Source organism: Phoca vitulina, unplaced genomic scaffold, assembly GCF_004348235.1.
Source record: "Phoca vitulina isolate PV1807 unplaced genomic scaffold, GSC_HSeal_1.0 scaffold25, whole genome shotgun sequence".
Classification (NCBI taxonomy): Eukaryota; Metazoa; Chordata; class Mammalia; order Carnivora; family Phocidae; genus Phoca; species Phoca vitulina.
This window is the reverse complement of record NW_022589728.1, coordinates 19,669,559-19,689,617: the sequence shown is the minus strand read 5'-3', so window position 1 is coordinate 19,689,617 and position 20,059 is coordinate 19,669,559. Positions and strand designations below refer to the sequence as shown.

At 37.0% G+C, this 20,059-nt stretch overlaps 1 protein-coding gene across 1 annotated transcript in view; it reads right to left on the bottom strand.

Annotated features, from left to right (window-relative positions):
- Positions 1 to 20,059, bottom strand: part of CUNH8orf34 (chromosome unknown C8orf34 homolog) — a 373,414-nt gene that overhangs the window by 30,278 nt on the left and 323,077 nt on the right. Inside the window, 1 exon segment of the mRNA XM_032421931.1 lies at positions 4,248 to 4,295. Coding sequence (XP_032277822.1) covers positions 4,248 to 4,295 — 48 coding nt within the window.

Here is a 20,059-nt window from a genome sequence, read left to right as displayed (position 1 = left end):
CGAAGGCAGTTGCTTAACCAACTGAGCCACCCAGGCGCCCCAACATCATGTATTAGTTCTTGAGGAATGTCAAAGACAAAACAGGGTTTTCTTGACAAAGTTCCTTGTTTCCTTGTTTCTTAAGTGAATAAAACCATATAATTAAATAGTAACATCAATTTTTGAAAAGTAAATCCCTGTGCATGATAAAAAAGTTGATCATGCCTTATTTATTATAGGACGATGTCCTGCACTTTCCACAGAAGTAGAGTTGGGAGGAACTTCACGACAGTCGTGATCACACAAATAATACAACACAGGAGAAACAAGACGGGCCAAGACTGGCATGAGAAGTGGTTTGAAGATATTTTGTTGCATAGAATCGATCCCTTTTCCCGTTCAGATGGTACAGCTGGCAAAACCCACCTCAACAGATTTGGAAAAGGCCTGCCCACTTAGCATGCTTTTCTTCCTGTCTGACACCCTTAGAGATTGCGAAGCTGCCTCTTGACACCTTGAGTTAGTTCACACTCCCGTGTATGTTGCCTCCAGCTTTCACCAGCTAACTTCCTCAAGTTTTGGGGAACTGCTCTAAATTGCTCTTTAGAAAGTTTCAAAAAATCATTAAGTTGAGTCTTTAGTTCTTTATAGCTTCTCAACCATTGAAGTTGACGATACTTTTCTGATAAATACATATTTAAATTAATAAATTTCTCATGATGAGGGGATTTTTAGCCAGTGTGGTGTGCTGCTTTCCAATTATTCATCTAGAAAATGTGATATGTTAAATGGATTAGCTTCTCTACAAAAGGTGTGACAAGCAAGCTCTGGAGGTACTTGATTTTGAGAAGTTCCTTCAAATTATATGTGTTTTTTGAATAAATGTTAGTATTATTTCAAAACTGAAATCTCTGCAATATGAAATTATAATGCCTACCTGAGTTATCAAATGTCTTTCAAGTGAAGAACACATACTTTCTTTTAAAAAATTTAACTGTAGGGGCGCCTGGGTGGCTCAGATGGTTAAGCGTCTGCCTTCAGCTCAGGTCATGGTCCCAGGGTCTTGGGATCGAGCCCCACATCAGGCTCCCTGCCCAGCGGGGAGCCGGCTTCTCCCTCTACCTCTGCTGCTCCCCCTGCTTGTGCTCTCTCCTGTCAAATACATAAAATCTTAAAAAAAATAAAAATAAAAAAATAAAAAATTTAACTGTAAGAATGATTTTGAAGATTAGTAAAAGTAGACTATTATAAAATATCTCATCTTTTATTTGGTCAAAAATACAAATCCTATTCTGGGGCGCCTGGGTGGCTCGATCAGTTAAGTGTCTGCCTTCGGCTCAGGTCATGATCCCAGGATCCCGGGATCAAGCCCCGCATTGGGCTCGCTGCTTAGCAGGGAGTCTGCTTCTCCCTTTGCCCCTCACCCCACTCGTGCTCTCTCACTCTCTCTCTCAAATAAATAAATAAAATCTTTAAAAAAAATGCAAATCCTATTCTAGAAAAATAATACATTAAAAACCAGAAAATATAGAATGAAAATTCCATTTTAGCTTTTGTAGAGGAGACTCTGATGTCTCTAGTTTCAATTTAGGTCTAAACAATATTGTCTAATGTCATGTGGTTATAATTCTGTCTAATTATAAGACTGAATTAAAAAAAAAATCCAGACTTTGATCTGCAAAGAGTTGCCCAAACTTTAACAAGAAATGTTAAATATATTAAAAATGTAAACACTATGGTTTATTTGAGTTTTAGTGTATACTAAATAAAAGCAAATGTTTGCTAGCACAGTTTTAACTTCAATGCTTCTAACATTTATAAATATTGTTCCTTATTGTTTGCTGATTTAACTAACATGCAGAAAGAGAGCAAAAGTGAAATAAAAGCACAAGTGGGAAAAAAAAGCAACTATCATTTTATGGCTCACACTCTCAACATGTTCTCAGTGGAGAAGAATTTGAGTATATATTTCCTAAAGACCAAATGGATTAATGTCTACAAAAAGAATCCAACTAGTAATGAGTTAATAGTTCACTAATTAAGGTCATATTTATAGTTTTATTGTAAAGAATGATCATTTGTTGGTTTAAAAAAAGAGCTAAAATCTAAATATCAAGCAATATTAGATAAAAACCCTATGTGATACTGAACCCCCCAAAAATGTTTATGGGCAGTTCGCACATACTTGTAATTTTAAACTGAAAGTCAGTGATGAATCTCACAAGCTAGAGAGATTTTATACCCCTAATCAACCAAAACTTTTGTTCTTGAGAGTAAATGAATAAATAAAACTCAAATTTATTAACAGAATTTTCCTCTTTACCTGTATTATAAAAATTGGGGGTTTTTCATGATATATGTAGTTACTCTCTAGAAATAACATTGAAAGAACACTTTAGGGCAGTGCTTCTCGAACTTCAGGGTACTTTGAATTACACAGGCATCTTGTTAGAATACAGATTTTGATTCTCTGGATCTGGTGTGATTTTGCATTTCTTCCAAGCCCCTAGGTGTTGTCCCTGTTGCTTATCAGAGGACCACATTGAGGAGCAATGCCCTGCCAGAACCTCGAATGCAAAGGCACAAATTCTTACCCCTGTTCTCACATTAAGCATTCACAATTGTGTAAAACATGTATGTTTAGATTGCACATTCATAATAACGGAGAAAATAAGGATCTTTTTCCTGGATAAGAACTACAAATTTAAAATAAGATTTATTTTAAAAGTTCCGGGGTGCCTGGGTGGCTCAGTTGGTTAAGGGTCTGCCTTCTGCTCAGGTCATGATCGCAGGGTCCTGAGTTCGAGCCCTGCATCTGGCTCCGTGCAGAGGAATGCTGAGCCAAGCGCGTCAGCGACCACAGAATCCTAGAGAAATTCTGCTGGCGTACACATTGAAAACAGTGTCTGCCTCCCTTTGGCAACATTAATTGCTTTAATGTATTCTACTCAATCTCTGCATCAAATTCATTAAACTGAAATTTAAAGTTGGTGCTCTAACCCTCCAATTTTTTTACACCATATATTTTGATTTTTCTAACCTGAACCCAGACAATCAACCTGGTTATTTCCTTTCGTTATCTCTTCTCCATGTGCCTTTGGCAAAACTTCAACCACCTCCAAACATGCAAACTGAAGATGTTAGAGACTTAAAGGGGTGCTAGGCACTCTGATTTTCCTTTCTAGGTGGTATCTGGAAGCAACTGTGAGTTTAAGCATGGGTACACCGTTCTGAATAAATTTTCAGTGGCACATTCAGTAGGCCACTCAAACTGGGTTTTGTTTTTGTTTTTTAAAGATTTTATTTATTTGTTTGACAGAGAGAGATACAGCTAGAGAGGGAACACAAGCAGGCGGAGTGGAAGAGGGAGAAGCAGGCTTCCCGCTGAGCAGGGAGCCCGATGCGGGGCTCGATCCCAGGACCCTGGGATCATGACCTGAGCCGAAGGCAGATGCTGAACGACTGAGCCACCCAGGCACCCCTCAAACTGGGTTTTGAATGGATGCATGCATGCAAGAAGGAAATGTTTAGAGAACGAGATTCTATCTTTCTGAGGAGCAATATTCAAACCAAGTATCTGGTACTTCCATGACATCATCACCAAACTATTTCCCAGCTCCCTTCACCTACAACAGATTCAGATAGCTAATTTAGTGACCACTGTGGTTTGGCTTCAGATCAAGTCTTATGGATTCTATCCACAGATTTATCTGCGAGTTCCCAAATACCATTTGCAGACAGTCCAAAGACACATCCTGTGACACAGAGCACCCTTGAATATCTCCAAAATAAATCCAGACGTCTAAACGGTTTTCCAACAAAAATCTACCATATATTTTATTTGTCAAGACAGCATTTTGCTTAATGGCCTGCACAAGTAATGTCCTTGATGAACATTTATCACATGAATGAAAGCCAATTTGGTACAGATTGTTCTTTCCATAAGAGCAATGATCATGTCTTATTATTTTGTGCACATGTTTCTCATTTATTGGGATATCAACAAATGTTTGTGAGTGAAAATAAATAGCCCTAGGTTTGTGCAATTTCGCCTTCATTTTCAGGATGACTGAGTTGTTATAAGGTATGCCTCTATCAACGAGGAACAAAAAACATTTTGATAACATATTATTTATTATCTTGTTTTTGTGGGCATAACCAGTGAATGGGTACAGACTGGAAACCCTACAGTGGACGGTGAAAGCCCAAGTGAATATTCATCCTATATCTGATTTCAGACTATGTTACAAGGCTACCTTAAAACTCACTTCTTCCATGTAGTTTTTCAGTGACTGTCCTCCACTGGAGGCTTCTCCCTAGAGGCAAAGAGGAAGAGAAGTTGAAAAAGTCAGAGGAAGGAGAAAGAAAGAACAATGGAAGATGAATCATGGAGAGTAGTGAAACCTGGGAACAACACCAAATCCTTACTGTTCTCCCACCATCACAGTTGATATTTATGGGATGGTCAGTTTGGCAACTTTCTCCTCTGAAGAAAATAATTTTTTCAAGGCAACAGTATTTCTCTTAAGTGGATTTTAAGTCACATAAATGAATAACTACTTAGAATAGTTAACTAAGGGGCTCCTGGGTGGCTCAGACAGTTAAGCATCACCTTCAGCTCAGGTCATGACCCCAGGGTCCTGGGATCAAGCCCCACATCGGGCTCCCTGCTGAGCAGGGAGCCTACTTCTCACTCTCCCTCTGCCTGCTGCTTCCCCTGCTTGGACACTCTCTCTCTGTCAAAAATAAATAAAATATTTCAAAAAAAATTTAAAAAAAAAGAATAGTTAACTAAATCTTAGGACAGAATGCTAAAGGAGATGCATAAAATTTTCTGTTACTAGGTTTATAAATACTCGCTCTCTCTCATTCTCTCTCTCTCAAATAAATAAATAAAATCTTTAAAAAAAATGAAATCTTAAAAAATTATTAAAAAAATATATATAAATATGTTCTTAAAGTTAAATTAAGAAAAAAGTCACTCATTCGGTATTCTATAAATCTGTATGAAGATCTAACATATGGACTTAAAAATATTTTATGGGGAGAGTACAGATCATTAGCCTGTCCTTTTCCCAATGTTTATATGAAGTCTTTCTCACCTCGCTTGTACGTTATTAGTAAATTCTCCATTATTTGCATTTTTCACTAGACTTTCACTGTGCACTAGTAATCATTGAGATTTAATTCATAGAAATTTAATATGAAATTAAACATATATCCCAAATTCATCTAAACATTAGTGGTCAAAATTGTCAAACAACTCGTTAGTTTGAATAAGTTATATTTTTATACTACGTGGTCAGAGACATTTGGAAATAAATTCTGAGATACCATGAAATGATAAATTCTAGGAGAACATGTGTGTTTAAAAGATAACTAAATAAGTGTGAATAAAGCTTACATTTGTTCCTAATTTTTCAAGGACATTCCTTTTTCACATTTCAAAAACCCTCCATATATTATCTCATTTGATTGGTTTTTCACTACAACTTGAAGGCAAGACATCCTCAAACCAATCTGATATATAAAGACCTTAAATCCAGAGGGGCTTAGGGAAGTGCTTAACTTCAAGTGGCTAGGTATAGGCAAAGCTCCCCTGGGACCGGATTCAACTCTGACATTCCTCTATCTCACTAAAATGAAAAGTTTAAAACATTAAAAAAAAATTAAATGTACTTTATTTTTAAAAAATTGTGATGTATACTCCAAAGCACTTTGAGAGGGTTGATAAAAAAGCACGCTCATTTCAAACCAAAAATTAAGCCAGAAATAAAGTGCTGGTTTCCCTTAACGCTTAGAAATCACAGATATAAAATATTTTTTCCAAATTATGGTTTCCACTGGTGAAAAATTCGTATGCTATAGTTTAAATATTTCCAAATGCTTCCAAGCTTGTGGGCTTTTCAATAGATAAGACAGTCAAAGAGATAGGACAGTTATATTTACTTAAACTAAAATATAAACTATTAGGAAAAATCAAATCCGTATAAAACCTCCAAACTGGGAGGAATTTAACTCAAAGCATATGGAGAAGGCTGGAAATTTTCTTCAGATAAACTGCTTTTTCTAGTTGAACTTGCTATACTATCTCCCTTTATTTGGACAATTAGTCTGGAAAGAATGCTGTGGGCTCTTCTGGTTTGGCTCTTCCCTGTGACAGAACCAGTCTTTTGTGTACTAATGGCCTCCCTTGCCCCCCACTTCACGTGAGTTGCTAGGGGTTAGAAGACAAGGTGGCAAATGGCTCGCTGGTACGGATCTGCTTTCTGGAGGGGCCAGCGTCGGAGGCCTGCCTGGCTGACTTCTGAACATCTGAGGGCTCACAGTGGGGTCCTGCAGAGCAGCCCCTGGGTACTCACTGAAGAGGGCTATTTGTTTCCTTGGAGCTAGAGTGCAAGGGTTTTCCCAATTTGTCTGGACACTTACAGTCTTATGCTAAGACCTGGTAACGACTGAGGGCTTTCTTGATGGTCAGATATAACCAAAGCACTGTGTACACTATATGGCTTCTTGACAGGCTTGCTTCTTCCCACAGTGCCAGCTACTTTTCAATATCCGCACCACAGAAAAGGAGAAACCCACACAACACCATTTGTTTCAAAGGCCACATAGACTGGAGTTGGGCTCTAACTGCCATTCAGAAATCAATGACCTGGGTGGCACTGATGAATGAGGAGCATGAAGTAAAAACAATCTGGGAGGAAAATACAGAGGAAACACTTTGCAGAGAGGATTACAAATTTGGCACAGGGCCAAGTGCACAAAACAAAGAACAAGATGCGGGATCTCTAATTCTTAGAGTGGGAGTAGATGGCTCCTATCAGGAGGCTCCATTCAATATGTCGAGTCGCAGGTTCCCCATTTCCAAGGCGGGACTGCTGAAATGCTGATGCTGACCTTCGCTCCTTCCCCTGCTGGGGGCGCTAATGAAATAAAATCCCTTTCAAAGCACACAGTTGTCAATTTACGTCATCCTAGTCTAAATTTTAAAGAACTGGCATTTTAAGTATCAAGTCATTCAACAACATAATATTTTGATAATCATCCAGAAGTAAATCAAAATTATCCAAATGCAAAAACTCAGAGAGAGAAAATAAAAGAAAACTGGTATGATTACGGCTTACCATTTGGCATGGGATTACGGCTGTTAGAGATGAAGGCTCTTGTCGCTCCCCTAGTTATTTTCCATTTAAGAAAATACTCTTAGTGAGACAGAATATACTAGAGACAGAGCTTGGACTAGGCCCACATTCTCCTGAAATCCAACACCATTTTTCACGATCCCATGCTTCTCTTATTTAAATCAGTATTTTCTATTTCACCTCTTACAAATCCTTAGATAAAATGCATATGGACTTGCACTTTCACATAGAATATATTTATTTGCAAACATTTTATGTCTGAGGGCTCTGGTATGAATTTCTTCCAAAGAAAGTTTCATGAGAACCCTACTTTCACCAGAATGCTCTTTCTTCCCACCTTTTCAAATGAAATTAAACAATAATCCTAACACAGCACCCTCTTAAGAATATGTAGGAGAAAGGGAGTTTGATAGGAATGGCCAAGGCATGTCTAAACCCCAGGGACTCATAAACTTCACCCATTATTTATTCCACAAGTATGTATTAAGCACCTATTGCATTCCACATACTACACGAGGTGTGGGGACAAAGAGGTGAACAAGAACTCATCTCTTACCATAAAAGTTTACCTTAAGAAGACAGATACACAAGTTATTCGAATGTAGAGCAAATGTTACTTGACATAGGTGAGCCCAAGGTGCTATTGGGGAAAGGGCACCTAGCCTTTCATTTATTTAATAAGGTTGTATTGAGAACTCTCATGTGCCAGAAGTTTTTGTAGCCACTGCATACATGTGATCAAAAGGACAAAGTAGAGGAATTTAGGAATTTCCAAGAGGAAATTATTTTTAATCCTAGTCTTAAAGGCTTAGTCAATTAGCCAGATGAAGGAGCTGAATAAAGAGGAGAACTCTTACGAGGAAGGAAGTATTGTGCAGGGGCCCAGACACAATATAGCAAATACATGAAACCACAAGTATTATAATGAAGAGCACTAGTTAGACTATGCACAGAAATATACTCTATTTTTAGATATAGAGGTATTAATATCATACATCATTTCCTAATTTTATGCTATAATTTCCTATAATACAGCTGCTAATATGATGGTCATATGTTGTGTTTTCTCATTGCATTATTACACAGGATTACTGAATTTGTGGCAGATGTTATAGAATTTGAAGTTCAGCTTTGCAAACTCCAGCAAATTCTACAGGCAGCAATTACCACTGATGTCCAAGAAAATAGGCAGTGATCTATTTCCAATTAGTAAAAAGCTGGGTGCAGTAGTTTATAATTCAGAAATTTTTGGAAAGCTCAAAAGTCTTTCAAATCATTGATGGAGTCCATAAGTTAATAGTTACACTTGTCTTCAGACTCATATATTAACAAGTGCTGTTTCTAGTTGGCCCTGATGTCTTTCATATTAAGTTAATTTTTTTTCTGAAAATTTGCCCGCAATCTTATGAATAAATGTTGCACTAGTGCAGATACCTCTTTCTCTGAAAATAACACCTTTGTCCAATAGAAGAGATACCGGACTGCTTTAGCATTGTTAAGAGCTAAAAGATAGTGACATTGTAAGATAAAATGTTATGATTCACTCTGTCTTTAAGTTCCACTGATGCTGCAGGTTATGTCTGTACTTGAATCAGCAATCTAAGGCATGACCAGAAGCCAAATTTGTCCCCTCAGAAGGGACAAATAATACTCAATCCCTAAGCACATATCTAACTGTTAAACTAAAATGAAAACAATTTACATTTTTCTTCCAATTTTTTTTTATGTTAAACTAAATAATTCCCTTATGGTAATGTCTTTGCCTTAGGGACTTACCTTAAAAAAAAAATGGAAAAAGGCAGGAGCAATTATGGGATTAACGATTGTCACTAATAATGTTAAATTTTAAATGATTTAAGGCATTTTAGTGTTCCTTCTTATTTTCTGAAAAGTAACCATGCAGTTGCAAAAATGGGGAAAAAAACCATTTTATTCTTTTCTTTCCTTTAATCTCATGTAAAACAAAAAAAAAGAGGGGGAAATGCAAAGCCAGTAATGAAAGGCTCCCTGTTTGGGAGAGTGGTAACTTATCAGTGGATGCTAGACAGGGGAAGGGACAGGATGAGAGGGTGCAGCTAGTGTTAATGATATTTAATTGCACTGACTTGTAGAATAGACAGAGATATATATTATTGGTCAATTGATTTTAGAAAAATCCATTTGACCTTGAACTGTTATTGTACTAGTCATGTGTGTCTTCTCTGATACACTGATGAATTTATCCTATCAATGATTAATACTGTTTAAGTATTATCATATGCAGAAAGTAGTATTCATCCATTCTTTCTAAAACGGTTTAGGGGCACCTGGGTGGCTCAGTCAGTTAAGCAGATGATTGAGCCCCATGTCTCTGACATGACTCCGCATTCAGTGGGGAGTCTGCTTGTCCCTCTCTTTCTTCCTCTGCCCCTCCCCCCACTTGTGCACACACACTCTCTCTCTCTCTCAAATAAATAAATAAAATCTTTTAAAAAAATAAAAATAAAATGGTTTAATGTGCCAACAGAGCAAACTATCAACCATAAGATCTTGGACAGTCAACTTTTCTTCTGAAGCAGAGTTTCTACATATATAAAGTGTAGACAACAGAACCACAGGGTTGTGTTTCATATGACATAGTGAATGTGTAAGAGTATGGGAAATTTCCACTGTAAAGTGCAGTGTTATTATTTTGCAAATGTCTGTATCTCCATTGATCCCCCACCTATTGGTTTTCCCACTTCCTGCCCTGGCCCCATTACTCAAATTTCTATGTGTTCCTTTGATACTAAAACAGCTTTATCAAAACACCTATTACATTCTATTATAATCACTGGTTACTTGCTCAGTTTTTCCTGTTTAAGTTCTTGGAGAGCAAAAATGGTTTTTATTAATTTTTGCTTCCTATGTCCTGGCACAGGGCCTGGCAAAATGTTTGAAGAATGAATGAATAAATAAACAATCTGTAGATCTTATGTGCTCTGGATCTACACAGAGCCTATAGAATTCAAAATTTATAAATACTGGGATAAAAGAAGTAAGTCACTTTTAAAAACAATGAGGAAATTATTATTGAAAGCTTGTTCAGCAAACCCACTTCTGAAGGGATACCTGGGTGGCTCAGTCAGTTAAGTGTCTGCCTTCAGCTCAGGTCATGATCCCAGGGTCCTGGGATCAAGTCCCACATCAGGCTCCTTGCTCAGTGGGGAGACTGCTTCTCCCTCTGCCTGCCGCTCCCCCTGCTTGTGTGCTCTCTCTCTCTCTTTCTCTCTGACAAATAAATAAATAAAATCTTTAAAAAAAACAAACCCACTGAAGCTGCTGATCAATTAAGATTTGTAAGTAGTTACTGAATAGAATTTTTTACCTTGAAATATGAAAAATATGTATTAATAAGTGTATTTTTATTATTTTTTTGGTAATTGAGTGCTATGGATGATTATTTTCATAACCTGAAAAATGGAAATGTTCAAAATTGACTTTTTAAAAATATAATGAGATACAGAATTAAGGAAAAACATGTTTTTATTTATTTTTTAATTTAATTTTATTATGTTATGTTAATCACCATACATTATATCATTAGTTTTTGATGTAGTGTTCCATGATTCATTGTTTGCGTATAACACCCAGTGCTCCATGCAGAACGTTCCCTCTTTAATACCCATCACCGGGCTAACCCATCCCCCCACCCCCTCCCCTCTAGAACCCTCAGTTTGTTTCTCAGAGTCCATGTTTTTTTTAAAAAACTTTGAGAAATAAAGGCTAAAACGGAAGAGACACAAGATGAAACAAAAACAACAGATAATGCCTTAGGAGAACCAGAAGGTAAAAAGAAAAGAAAAGGAAATTTTTTAATCAAAAAGAAAGGGATTTGTAAAACAGGATTTTAGGGAAAGTGATAAATACTGAAGATAGATAAAAGGTGAAATAAAGTTGACTCTTGAATGATGCAGGGGTTAAGGGTGCTAACCCCTACTCCCGCCCCCCCACCTCCGTGCCAGTCAAAAATACATGTATAACTTTTGTCTCACCCATAACTTAACTACGAATAGTCTACTGTTGACCAGAAGCCTTGCCCATAATATAAACAGCCAATTAACACATATTTTATATGTGATATGTATTATGAGCTGTATTCTTACAATCAAGTAAGCTCGAGAAAAGAAAGTGTTATTAAGAAAATGGTAAGGAAGAGAAAATACACTTACAGCACTGTATTGTATTTATGGGGGAAAAATATCCCTATATAAGTGGCTCTACACAGTTCAAACCCATGTTGTCCAAGGGTCAACTGTCTATGGATAATAGAAGACCCTAAAGAAGAAAACAAAAGCAAGGGAACAGAATAGATGCAAAAAATTGTAATTCCAGAAAACTTCCCTGAAATAATAATAAAAAATTACATACTGAACTGCATATCTGACAATAGTTAGCCAGACAGTCTGACTACCTGAAGATAAATTCTAGCAAATTTATTGTATTTTAAAGAAAAAGAAAAGAAGTCCTTTGAGCATTTAGAAAAACAGATCACACGACTTATAAGGGGAATTTAGATTATCATTAGATTTTAACAGCGATTTATACCAGTAGAAAAATGAAGTATTGTATTTAAGATACTGAAGGAAAGAAAATGTGAGCCCAGTAATCTGGTACAGAATGAGCTTCAAAAAACCAAAATGCCTACACATAAGAATGGATGGTGAGAATTAGCTACAGAGTTACCTGTCCTGAGGCCACATGAAAGGGGAGAATATATTAAGTATTAAGAGTATTAAGTATATACTCTGACAATGTGGATTTTGTACAACTATTAAAAATTTGGGAGAGAATAGAGAAAGCATGTGCATTTTTTTTGTTTGTTTTCAGTATTCATATTGGTAGATGGATTGGTATTTTTATCCTGAGACTGCTGGGTGTAATGTTTTAAAACAAATAAGTTATTATGGAATCTTTTAATTCTAATATCACTTTTATCAATGAAGACCAAAATTGTGGGTATGGAAAAAAAAAGAGATAAAGATATAATAACAAAAGGTTAAATTAAAGTCTTGGTATTCTCTAATCTGAATTCAAAGTGTCAATATGAACTAACTGTACACTCAAAGCAGCTAGAAATAATGACCAACCCTGTAGCAATGAGCATCCTTAGTGTCCAGACTATGATCTGGAAATACCGTTTCTCACTAAAAGAAGGGCTTTTTCAAAAAATATTGTCTTATTCCATGTTTGGGGCAAGATATGTAAAACATAAACTTGGAACATCTTGTGCTACCCAATACCAAGGAAGCTGCCAGAGACTACCAGGGGCATAACAAAATGACCCGAAAATAAATGTGAAGAAGCTCTCAAGAGCCAATGATGGAACAATTTGAGCTTTGGAAATGACAGTAATTTCCATGGGTTAAAACATGTCAAATAAGTTTAAAGAAAGAATTGGTTATCTTCCGAAGATAATAGGAAACATATTCGTTATCTTAGAGAACTAGTAAAGAAGAGAAATCAAGCATGTATCCCGTGTTTCTTATGGGAACTGTATTACTGGCTAATCAAATGGTACATGAGGGAAAGGTTCTCTTAACAAAAGTATTCTAACAAATAAACACAAAAGAAATCATTAAAGTAAAATATCACCACTTTGCAACTATCAATGAATTAACAGATTTTGTCATGAAGCATCAATGGCTGTTAAGATGATAACATGAGAAACAGCCAGATATTATATGTCTCCTCTAGTTATGTCAAAGAGGAGCTTCATCCAGTTTCTGGATAATTTGCAGGAAAATACAGAGGACTGAAGAACATGTTGAATTGTACCAAGATTAAGAAGTTAGTAAAATTCAGATTGCAGAAAACCATAGATCAAATGGCCAGGGTTCTTCTAACAGATGAACTCTAAGAAAATGCTAAAAATGGTGGAGGAACCTATAGGTTAAAAGAGACTTAGGGGCGCCTGGGTGGCTCAGTCGTTAAGCGTCTGCCTTCGGCTCAGGTCATGATCCCAGGGTCCTGGGATCGAGCCCCGCATTGGGCTCCCTGCTCCACGGGAAGCCTGCTTCTCCCTCTCCCACTCCCCGTGCTTGTGTTCCCTCTCTCGCTGTGTCTCTGTCAAATAAATAAATAAAATTAAAAAAAAAAAAAGAGACTTAAAGACATACCTGATTTTAAAAATTTGGCAAAATTGATAATAATGTCAATAGATGCATCTTTGAGTGATAAAGCTACTTTTAAAATGAAAGGAACTGATGATTATAAAAGTTAGAATAGCTGTTATTTGTGGGGAGAAACAGAGGTTGTGACCAGGACAGGGCACAGTAGAGGGACTTCTCAGTTGTCTAGCAAAATTCTATTTCTTAATGTGGGTAGTGTTGTCATTATAATAAGTCATGAAGCTATATGTTTGATTTGGGTGATTCTGTATATTTGTATTTTATTTTGTAACAAAAAGCTATTTAAGATTAAAGAGTAGCCATTTCTAATATTAAACTATAAAGTTACAGGCATAATTGTTAGGTACAAGGGAAATTTAAAAAATTAGAGTGAAATGTTACAATGCTCTATTTACTGCTGGCTACAAATCCATGGTCACATATCTAATCTCTCATTGCTCCATATCTTTTGGTGTATGTAACGAAGTAATTATTGGTTATATATCTAGACAAGTAGTTAAAGAACACTCTTATTGTTCTGATTCAATCTTAAGCTAATCTAATTATAACACTGACCTCATAAAAATCAGTTGGCAATTCTGATTTTTACCATTTGAAATAATTATGCCTTTAAATTCTCTTCCATTAAGCTTTTAAAAAAATCAATAGATGTCACTTTGGAATCTGTAAAGTATCTGTATAAATTCTCCAAGGTCAGTGAAATATGAATGTCAGCGTCATAATTTAAACCAAACATACAATGTATTCTTTTGAAATTAAATTAACTTGTGTCTTTGCAAAATGGCTAAATGACTAAGGTGACCAACTTCCTGAACTGTGACTCAAATGGGAGCATGCAGGAAAACTGATATCCAATGCTCATGAAATACCAAGACTTTTATGTCTCTACTGTTCTCAGCCCATGTTTCCTTAATTAAAAAAATGATTGATTTTTTAGATAAGTAACAATACTAGGCATTTCTCTACATTGAAAGAAACATATTTCTCTAACAGATCATGGACACAAATAATTTTGTGTTTCCTTCAACATTATCTCTGATTTTTTAATTTAACAACAAAAAGATCAGTTTCATATTTCAGACACCCTTGCATTATTTAATAGACATCAAAGGGCTATGGAATAATTTAAACTTAGTAAGAAAAATTCTTTTTCACTGACTTGTAAATGTAAATAAATGTAGGCAGTATACTGCAGAAGTACTGCATTAAAAGTGTATTTTTAATCCTTAAAACATTTATTTAAAGGGCTGTGATTTTTTATGTTTTAATTGATTCCTTAAGTGGTCCAAGGAGAATGCTATCTGTAGAATTAAGTTTCAAACCAAATAAATAAAATGTATGAAGTAACATTATCTAGCCTGTCACAAACTTGGCAGCTGATGTCATAAACAGTGTCACGAGGAGAGTTGTGACTTGCTTAGAGGAAATATGTTGGAGCATAATCAATTTTCCAAGAAAAAGAGGTGACCTCCAAGTAAATAAGAAAAGTGACTTAGAGGGGAAGATAGAGGGAGTATTTATTCAAGGTATCTCAATTCCTGACTCTGAAGTTTTGCCTATAGTCTCTAGGATAATTTGAAAAGACAATTCCCACTATTATGTCTGAACTCGCCACCTGTGTTTATGTACAGTATTTCTTTTGTTTAATATGAGTTTGTCACTAGACTAAGACTTGGCCTTGATTTGATGTACTATCAGAAGGTGGCAAAAAGTGATGTCCTAGAGAGGCAAGAGAACAGGCTTTGGAGTCAAGCAACCATGGGCTCATACCCCTGTTCTGCCACATATACTTATATGCATTGGGTAAATTATGTAACTTCCCTGGGTCTCAATTTTTTCTTCAGTAAATGGTGATAACGCCATGTGCACCTCATGGGTTACTGTGAGAATTACATGAAATAATGTCTATAAAGCATAGAAGACAAGATTGAAAACCTGTCTGTTATCATTATTAATCAGGATAATAAGTATTAGTACTAGTATTAGGAGGTTTTCGGTGAATGAAAGACAGAGAAAACCAACCTGATACAATGCAAGGAAGGGAAATTAGAGATATGCTTAATTCTTCAAGGAGATAGCTGGAAAGGGGACCCAACTGTGGGAAAATCAGATGCTACTTTTCCATTTATCTAGTCTTATTTTGGTGTCACTTTCATTACAAGGATCTTACACTTTCAATGACAGGTCATTATCGAATGACTTCACATACAAATAAATTTTCAGCAGTAACTTAAGGTTGACTGATGGTGAGAGAAAGAGGACTTTTACAAGACTGGACATCAGAACTAGAAAGAAGCAAATGACACAAGTGAAGAGAAATTGTTGAGAAAAGGGAGTAAGACAGCATCCTTAATAGGACTTTGTTCCTGACCATCTCTCCCTCAACTCAAGACCATCCCCAAATAGTCCAGTCATACTGAATAAACTCCAGGTCCCCTACAGTCAGCACCTCTGTCTCTTTGTCTCTCTGTCCTTCCTTCTGTCCTTCCCTCCTCAAGCCATTCCTTTGTGCATCCCATGTCCTCTTCCTGATGTCACCTAGCAATATTCTACTCTTGGCAAAGCTAAGTGTAGTGCCCCTCATTCCAAGAGGACTTCCCTGACCTTCCATGTGTTCCTGTGATTCCCTAAAATTAGAGAAAGGACTTCCCTGACCTTCCATGTGTTCCTGTGATTCCCTAAAATTAGAGAATTTGCCACACTGACCCTTGGCCTGTCCACTACATTGTCAGCTCCATAGACACATCTTTAACATTTGTGGGCCCGAGGCAAGAGGTCAAGCAGGCGTCCACATTGCCAACAAGCTATGACATAAAATATATTCTGACTTTCAAACAGACTTGGCAGGCCAGCTTCAAATTCAGAATTCTTATGTTCCTTCAAGTTCTGCACCATAATTTGGAAGAAAAAGGATAGCGGGAAGGCAGTGCTGACCCTAGCACCATATTCTTGCCTCTCTTTCCCCCCACCCCATGCTGTACCACCAGGGGCTTTGTGAGCATATGTGTGGACATCCCTGCCTGCATCTCCAAGCTCATTTACACCCTCCCAAATAGCTGCTGCTTGTCCATACCTCAGGCCTGGAAACTGAGCTCTTAGGGAGGGATGGACAAAAGGAAGAGGCCATGCAGGTTCAGGAAGCAGGCTTTAAATCATTTGGGCAGAAGATTCCAAGATCCTATATTTAGCACATGGTCGGGCTCCAGGGAGATATGTTCCCTTGACCGAGGGACTCCTCATCCCATGTAGAGGGGTACAGCCTGGGGCTGGACTAAGGATACCATGGAAGCTCTCTGACAGTAGACACTTCTATCTCTTTACTGTCTACAGCAGTTAACACAGGGCTTGGCATCTGAGAGTCACTCCAAAGTATTTACTGAATGAATGAGGATTATTACAAAAGGCACAAATTCTTAATTTAAGGTGCCAAATTATCAAAAGATAGTTAGAAAATGTGGTTACAAACATAGGAAGACAAGACTGTGTATAAGTTTTGAATATTTCAGAAATGACAGAATCCATGGAGATTCTAGTAGCAAGAGATAGGGAGAAAGGTCATATTTTAGATCTATTTAGGAGCCACAGAAAGTATGGTTGAAACATGAACTAGAGAAAGATATTTTAAAAATGGGTTCTGTTTTTTTTTTAATTGGACAATGACCCTAAAACATAGATGAACAAAACTAAAGATAGAATATAAGAATAATAATAAATGAGTGAGATCCAATGAAATTGCCCTATCAAAAAAGAGACTTCAGTCTCACCAGCTAAAATGGTCTGAGGAAAGATCAAAGGCACAATTCTCTCTAGGACAAGCAGAGTGCTTTGCAGTGTGATTACCAGGGAAGGTGGGTAAAACAGAAAGGAAACAAAATGAAAAAGGATGTGGAAGGACCTGTTTCCAGAAGGTACTCTTGCAATCAGATTCTGCTAACCACAGGGTATACCACACCTCTTCAGCCTTGTCTCACATTTCTGTGAACTATGAAGCGATACCAGAGGAGTTTATGTGGATCACCCGACACCCAACAACCTTGCAAACCACAATTCGAATGCTTGATTAAATCTAAGGCACGGCATAGAATGTAGAGCTCATGATGATGCTCCAAGTTTCTTTGATGCTGTACTGTTTTTTCTTTGTGGTCTCAAACCCTGGCCCCTTTGGGAAGTAGAGCCTCAAGATGTTCTATAAGAAGAAATTTCTATGTTAATTCTTAGTCCAAAAAGTAAATTTAATGTGCCTTACAGAACAAAGCTTACTTTGGGGCCCTGAAAAGGGCCAAACCACATCATAGAGAGTAAGAAGATATCTTCCATTCTCATGAAGGTATGCCCATCTTTAGAACCAAGTTCAAAGCAAACATCTTTTGAAGTCTTACTGAATATGACTGAACATTGAGGTTTATTACAATATTTTTGCATGTGTTTGCATTTTGTGAAAACAGCTAGGATCAGAAGCAGAGAAGCCAACAAGATTTGCTGCCAGGTCTGGGAATCTAAAAGCCAGAAATTTCAAGAGAAAAAATAATTCTTATAACATGTGTAGCCTAATTTTACATACTCTCAATGTTAATTGAGATAAACACTTGAAATCCTGGATACTTTTTGAAAATGAACTTCAGAGCCAAACTACTTAGGCCTGTCTCATATCCAGGGCAATACTGCAAGTTAAAAGTTAAATGTAACTCATCTTATGGTCACTGCCAGTTAGTTAAACATATCAGTTTAATAAAGCTAAGTCATGAGAAGGCAGCCTCAGTATTTTTAAAGATCACAAATCTCCTGGGAAACCGTTCTCTTTACTCCTCCAGAATGCCCTTTGAAGCCGAGACAACACAGATCAAGCTCTTGTCACAAAGAGTTTTGCCTTAGAATATTGGGAGGCTTTAAACTCGCTTGGCTGAGCACCAACCTCAGGGCTGACCACCACAAACAATCATGCAGCACATACCCCAACCAAGGAGGTGATGGAGACAAATGTTGGCTGCTTTTGTGGAAGAGAAAAGTTTCAATGGCAGGTGAGAGAAAGCAATACACAACAATACATTTTCAAGTTTTTCAAGAAGCTGAAACTAACCCAGTGAAACTAATTGTAAAATACTCTGCTATGTTATTTAAAAGATCACATATAGAATCATAAAAACATAGCCAGATAGCAGTTCATATAAAAAAAGAGGGAACCTTTAGGTAACTACAACCCTAGTGTGTATAGCAGTGCAATGGAAACTACTGAAAAGCTATTTAAATAGTAGGTGTGGTTCATAAAAGCACAGTCAACTCCTTAGGTTGTTAATAGTTGAATTGTACACACCTGACTTGGTTAGAGTGTTGTGCTTAGGCTTGGTATGTTGCAAGGAGAGATGATTAAAATGGAGAAAAGTCTGGGAAGAATGACACATAAGGAATGTTTGAAGAAGTTGTTCACTTTTCATCATAAGGACAGAAGACACAAAGAAAGAGTGAGATATTTAACTAACGGAAGATTTAAAAGATGGAGAGGAAAGTAGAGTTCTTTCTTGTTTCAGAGAGCAAAATTAGGGCATATAGATGAATGTTTCATGGAGACAGATTTTTCTCTCAAAATGAGGAGGCATTGTTGTAGAGCAGTAATAAAATATGGGTGGGAGCAAGAAGTTTCAGGAATGACTGTTGCCTGAAATCTTAGGAGCAAGTTGAGGCAGCGAGCTACAGCAGGAGTTCTTCATGGAGGAAGAAGCTGAGCTTCTTGAGAAGCTGAGTCTTACATTGAGCTTTCATTGTGTTTCCTTCTCTTAGGAAACTTGATCTCTTCCTAAAGTTCCCAAGTTGGGTATCTACACTGAGGCATATTGACAGTGAGGGGATAGAATCAGATTGGCTTTTGTTTCCCACAATTATAACCTTGTGGCATTTAATTCAGGACAATGAGGTGGAAAAACCTTCAATGGTTAGCCTTGCTTTTGACTGTGTTATCTGAAGAAAGGAAAGGCAAATGGCCTTTATCTAGTAGGTACTATAGACCACACATGTGGCTCTATGCTCAATCCTCACAATATTGGTGTCAAATAATTATCTCTATTTTACAGACAAAGAAACAGACTAAGAAAATTCCAAAGCAGAGCCAGGTTTTGAATCTTATGGTCTTGAAGCCTATGACCTTTCTAGAAGACAGAGAATGAAATCAATTGCATTAGTCAAATTGAATGTTTAGACTGTGACCGAGGTGGAATTAAGCCCCTACCTGGACACCTGGACTCCTAATCCAGTTCTCTGTCAATTCTGCTATCTGTAATTTTCCAGTTCCTAGGTTTGCTAGTCTAGGGTCAACCCAACGAATTATTTACACTAAACCTGAATGTAAATTCTTATTCTGGACAATGAACCCATTCAAGTACATGTAAAGTAACGTAAAGAAAAACAGAAAACAAAAAACCTTACTGTGAATCATCAAAGCTTGTGTTAGGTTCTTATTAGAATTTATGATGTAATACTGCAAAAACTCCATGCCCAAATAAATTATTTCATTTCTGCCAGGAGTAGGAAGTAAGGGCAAGTGTTAGAATCATTAAGTGTCTCCTCAAGGCTTTCAGGATATAAACATGCCATTCAATACTCCTGGGAAGCCAAGCCCCCAAATCAGTAGAAAGAGTATTGGCTTTGGAGACAAGACTGGGTCTAAATCTTTTTTTTGTATATCATTCATTAGGCATGTAACCTTTGGGTCAAGTCCCTTAGACTCCCCAAGTCTCTCTTTTTTTAGTTCTAAAGAGAGAATAAAAAAGAGTAAGAATGCTTTCAATTGAAAGA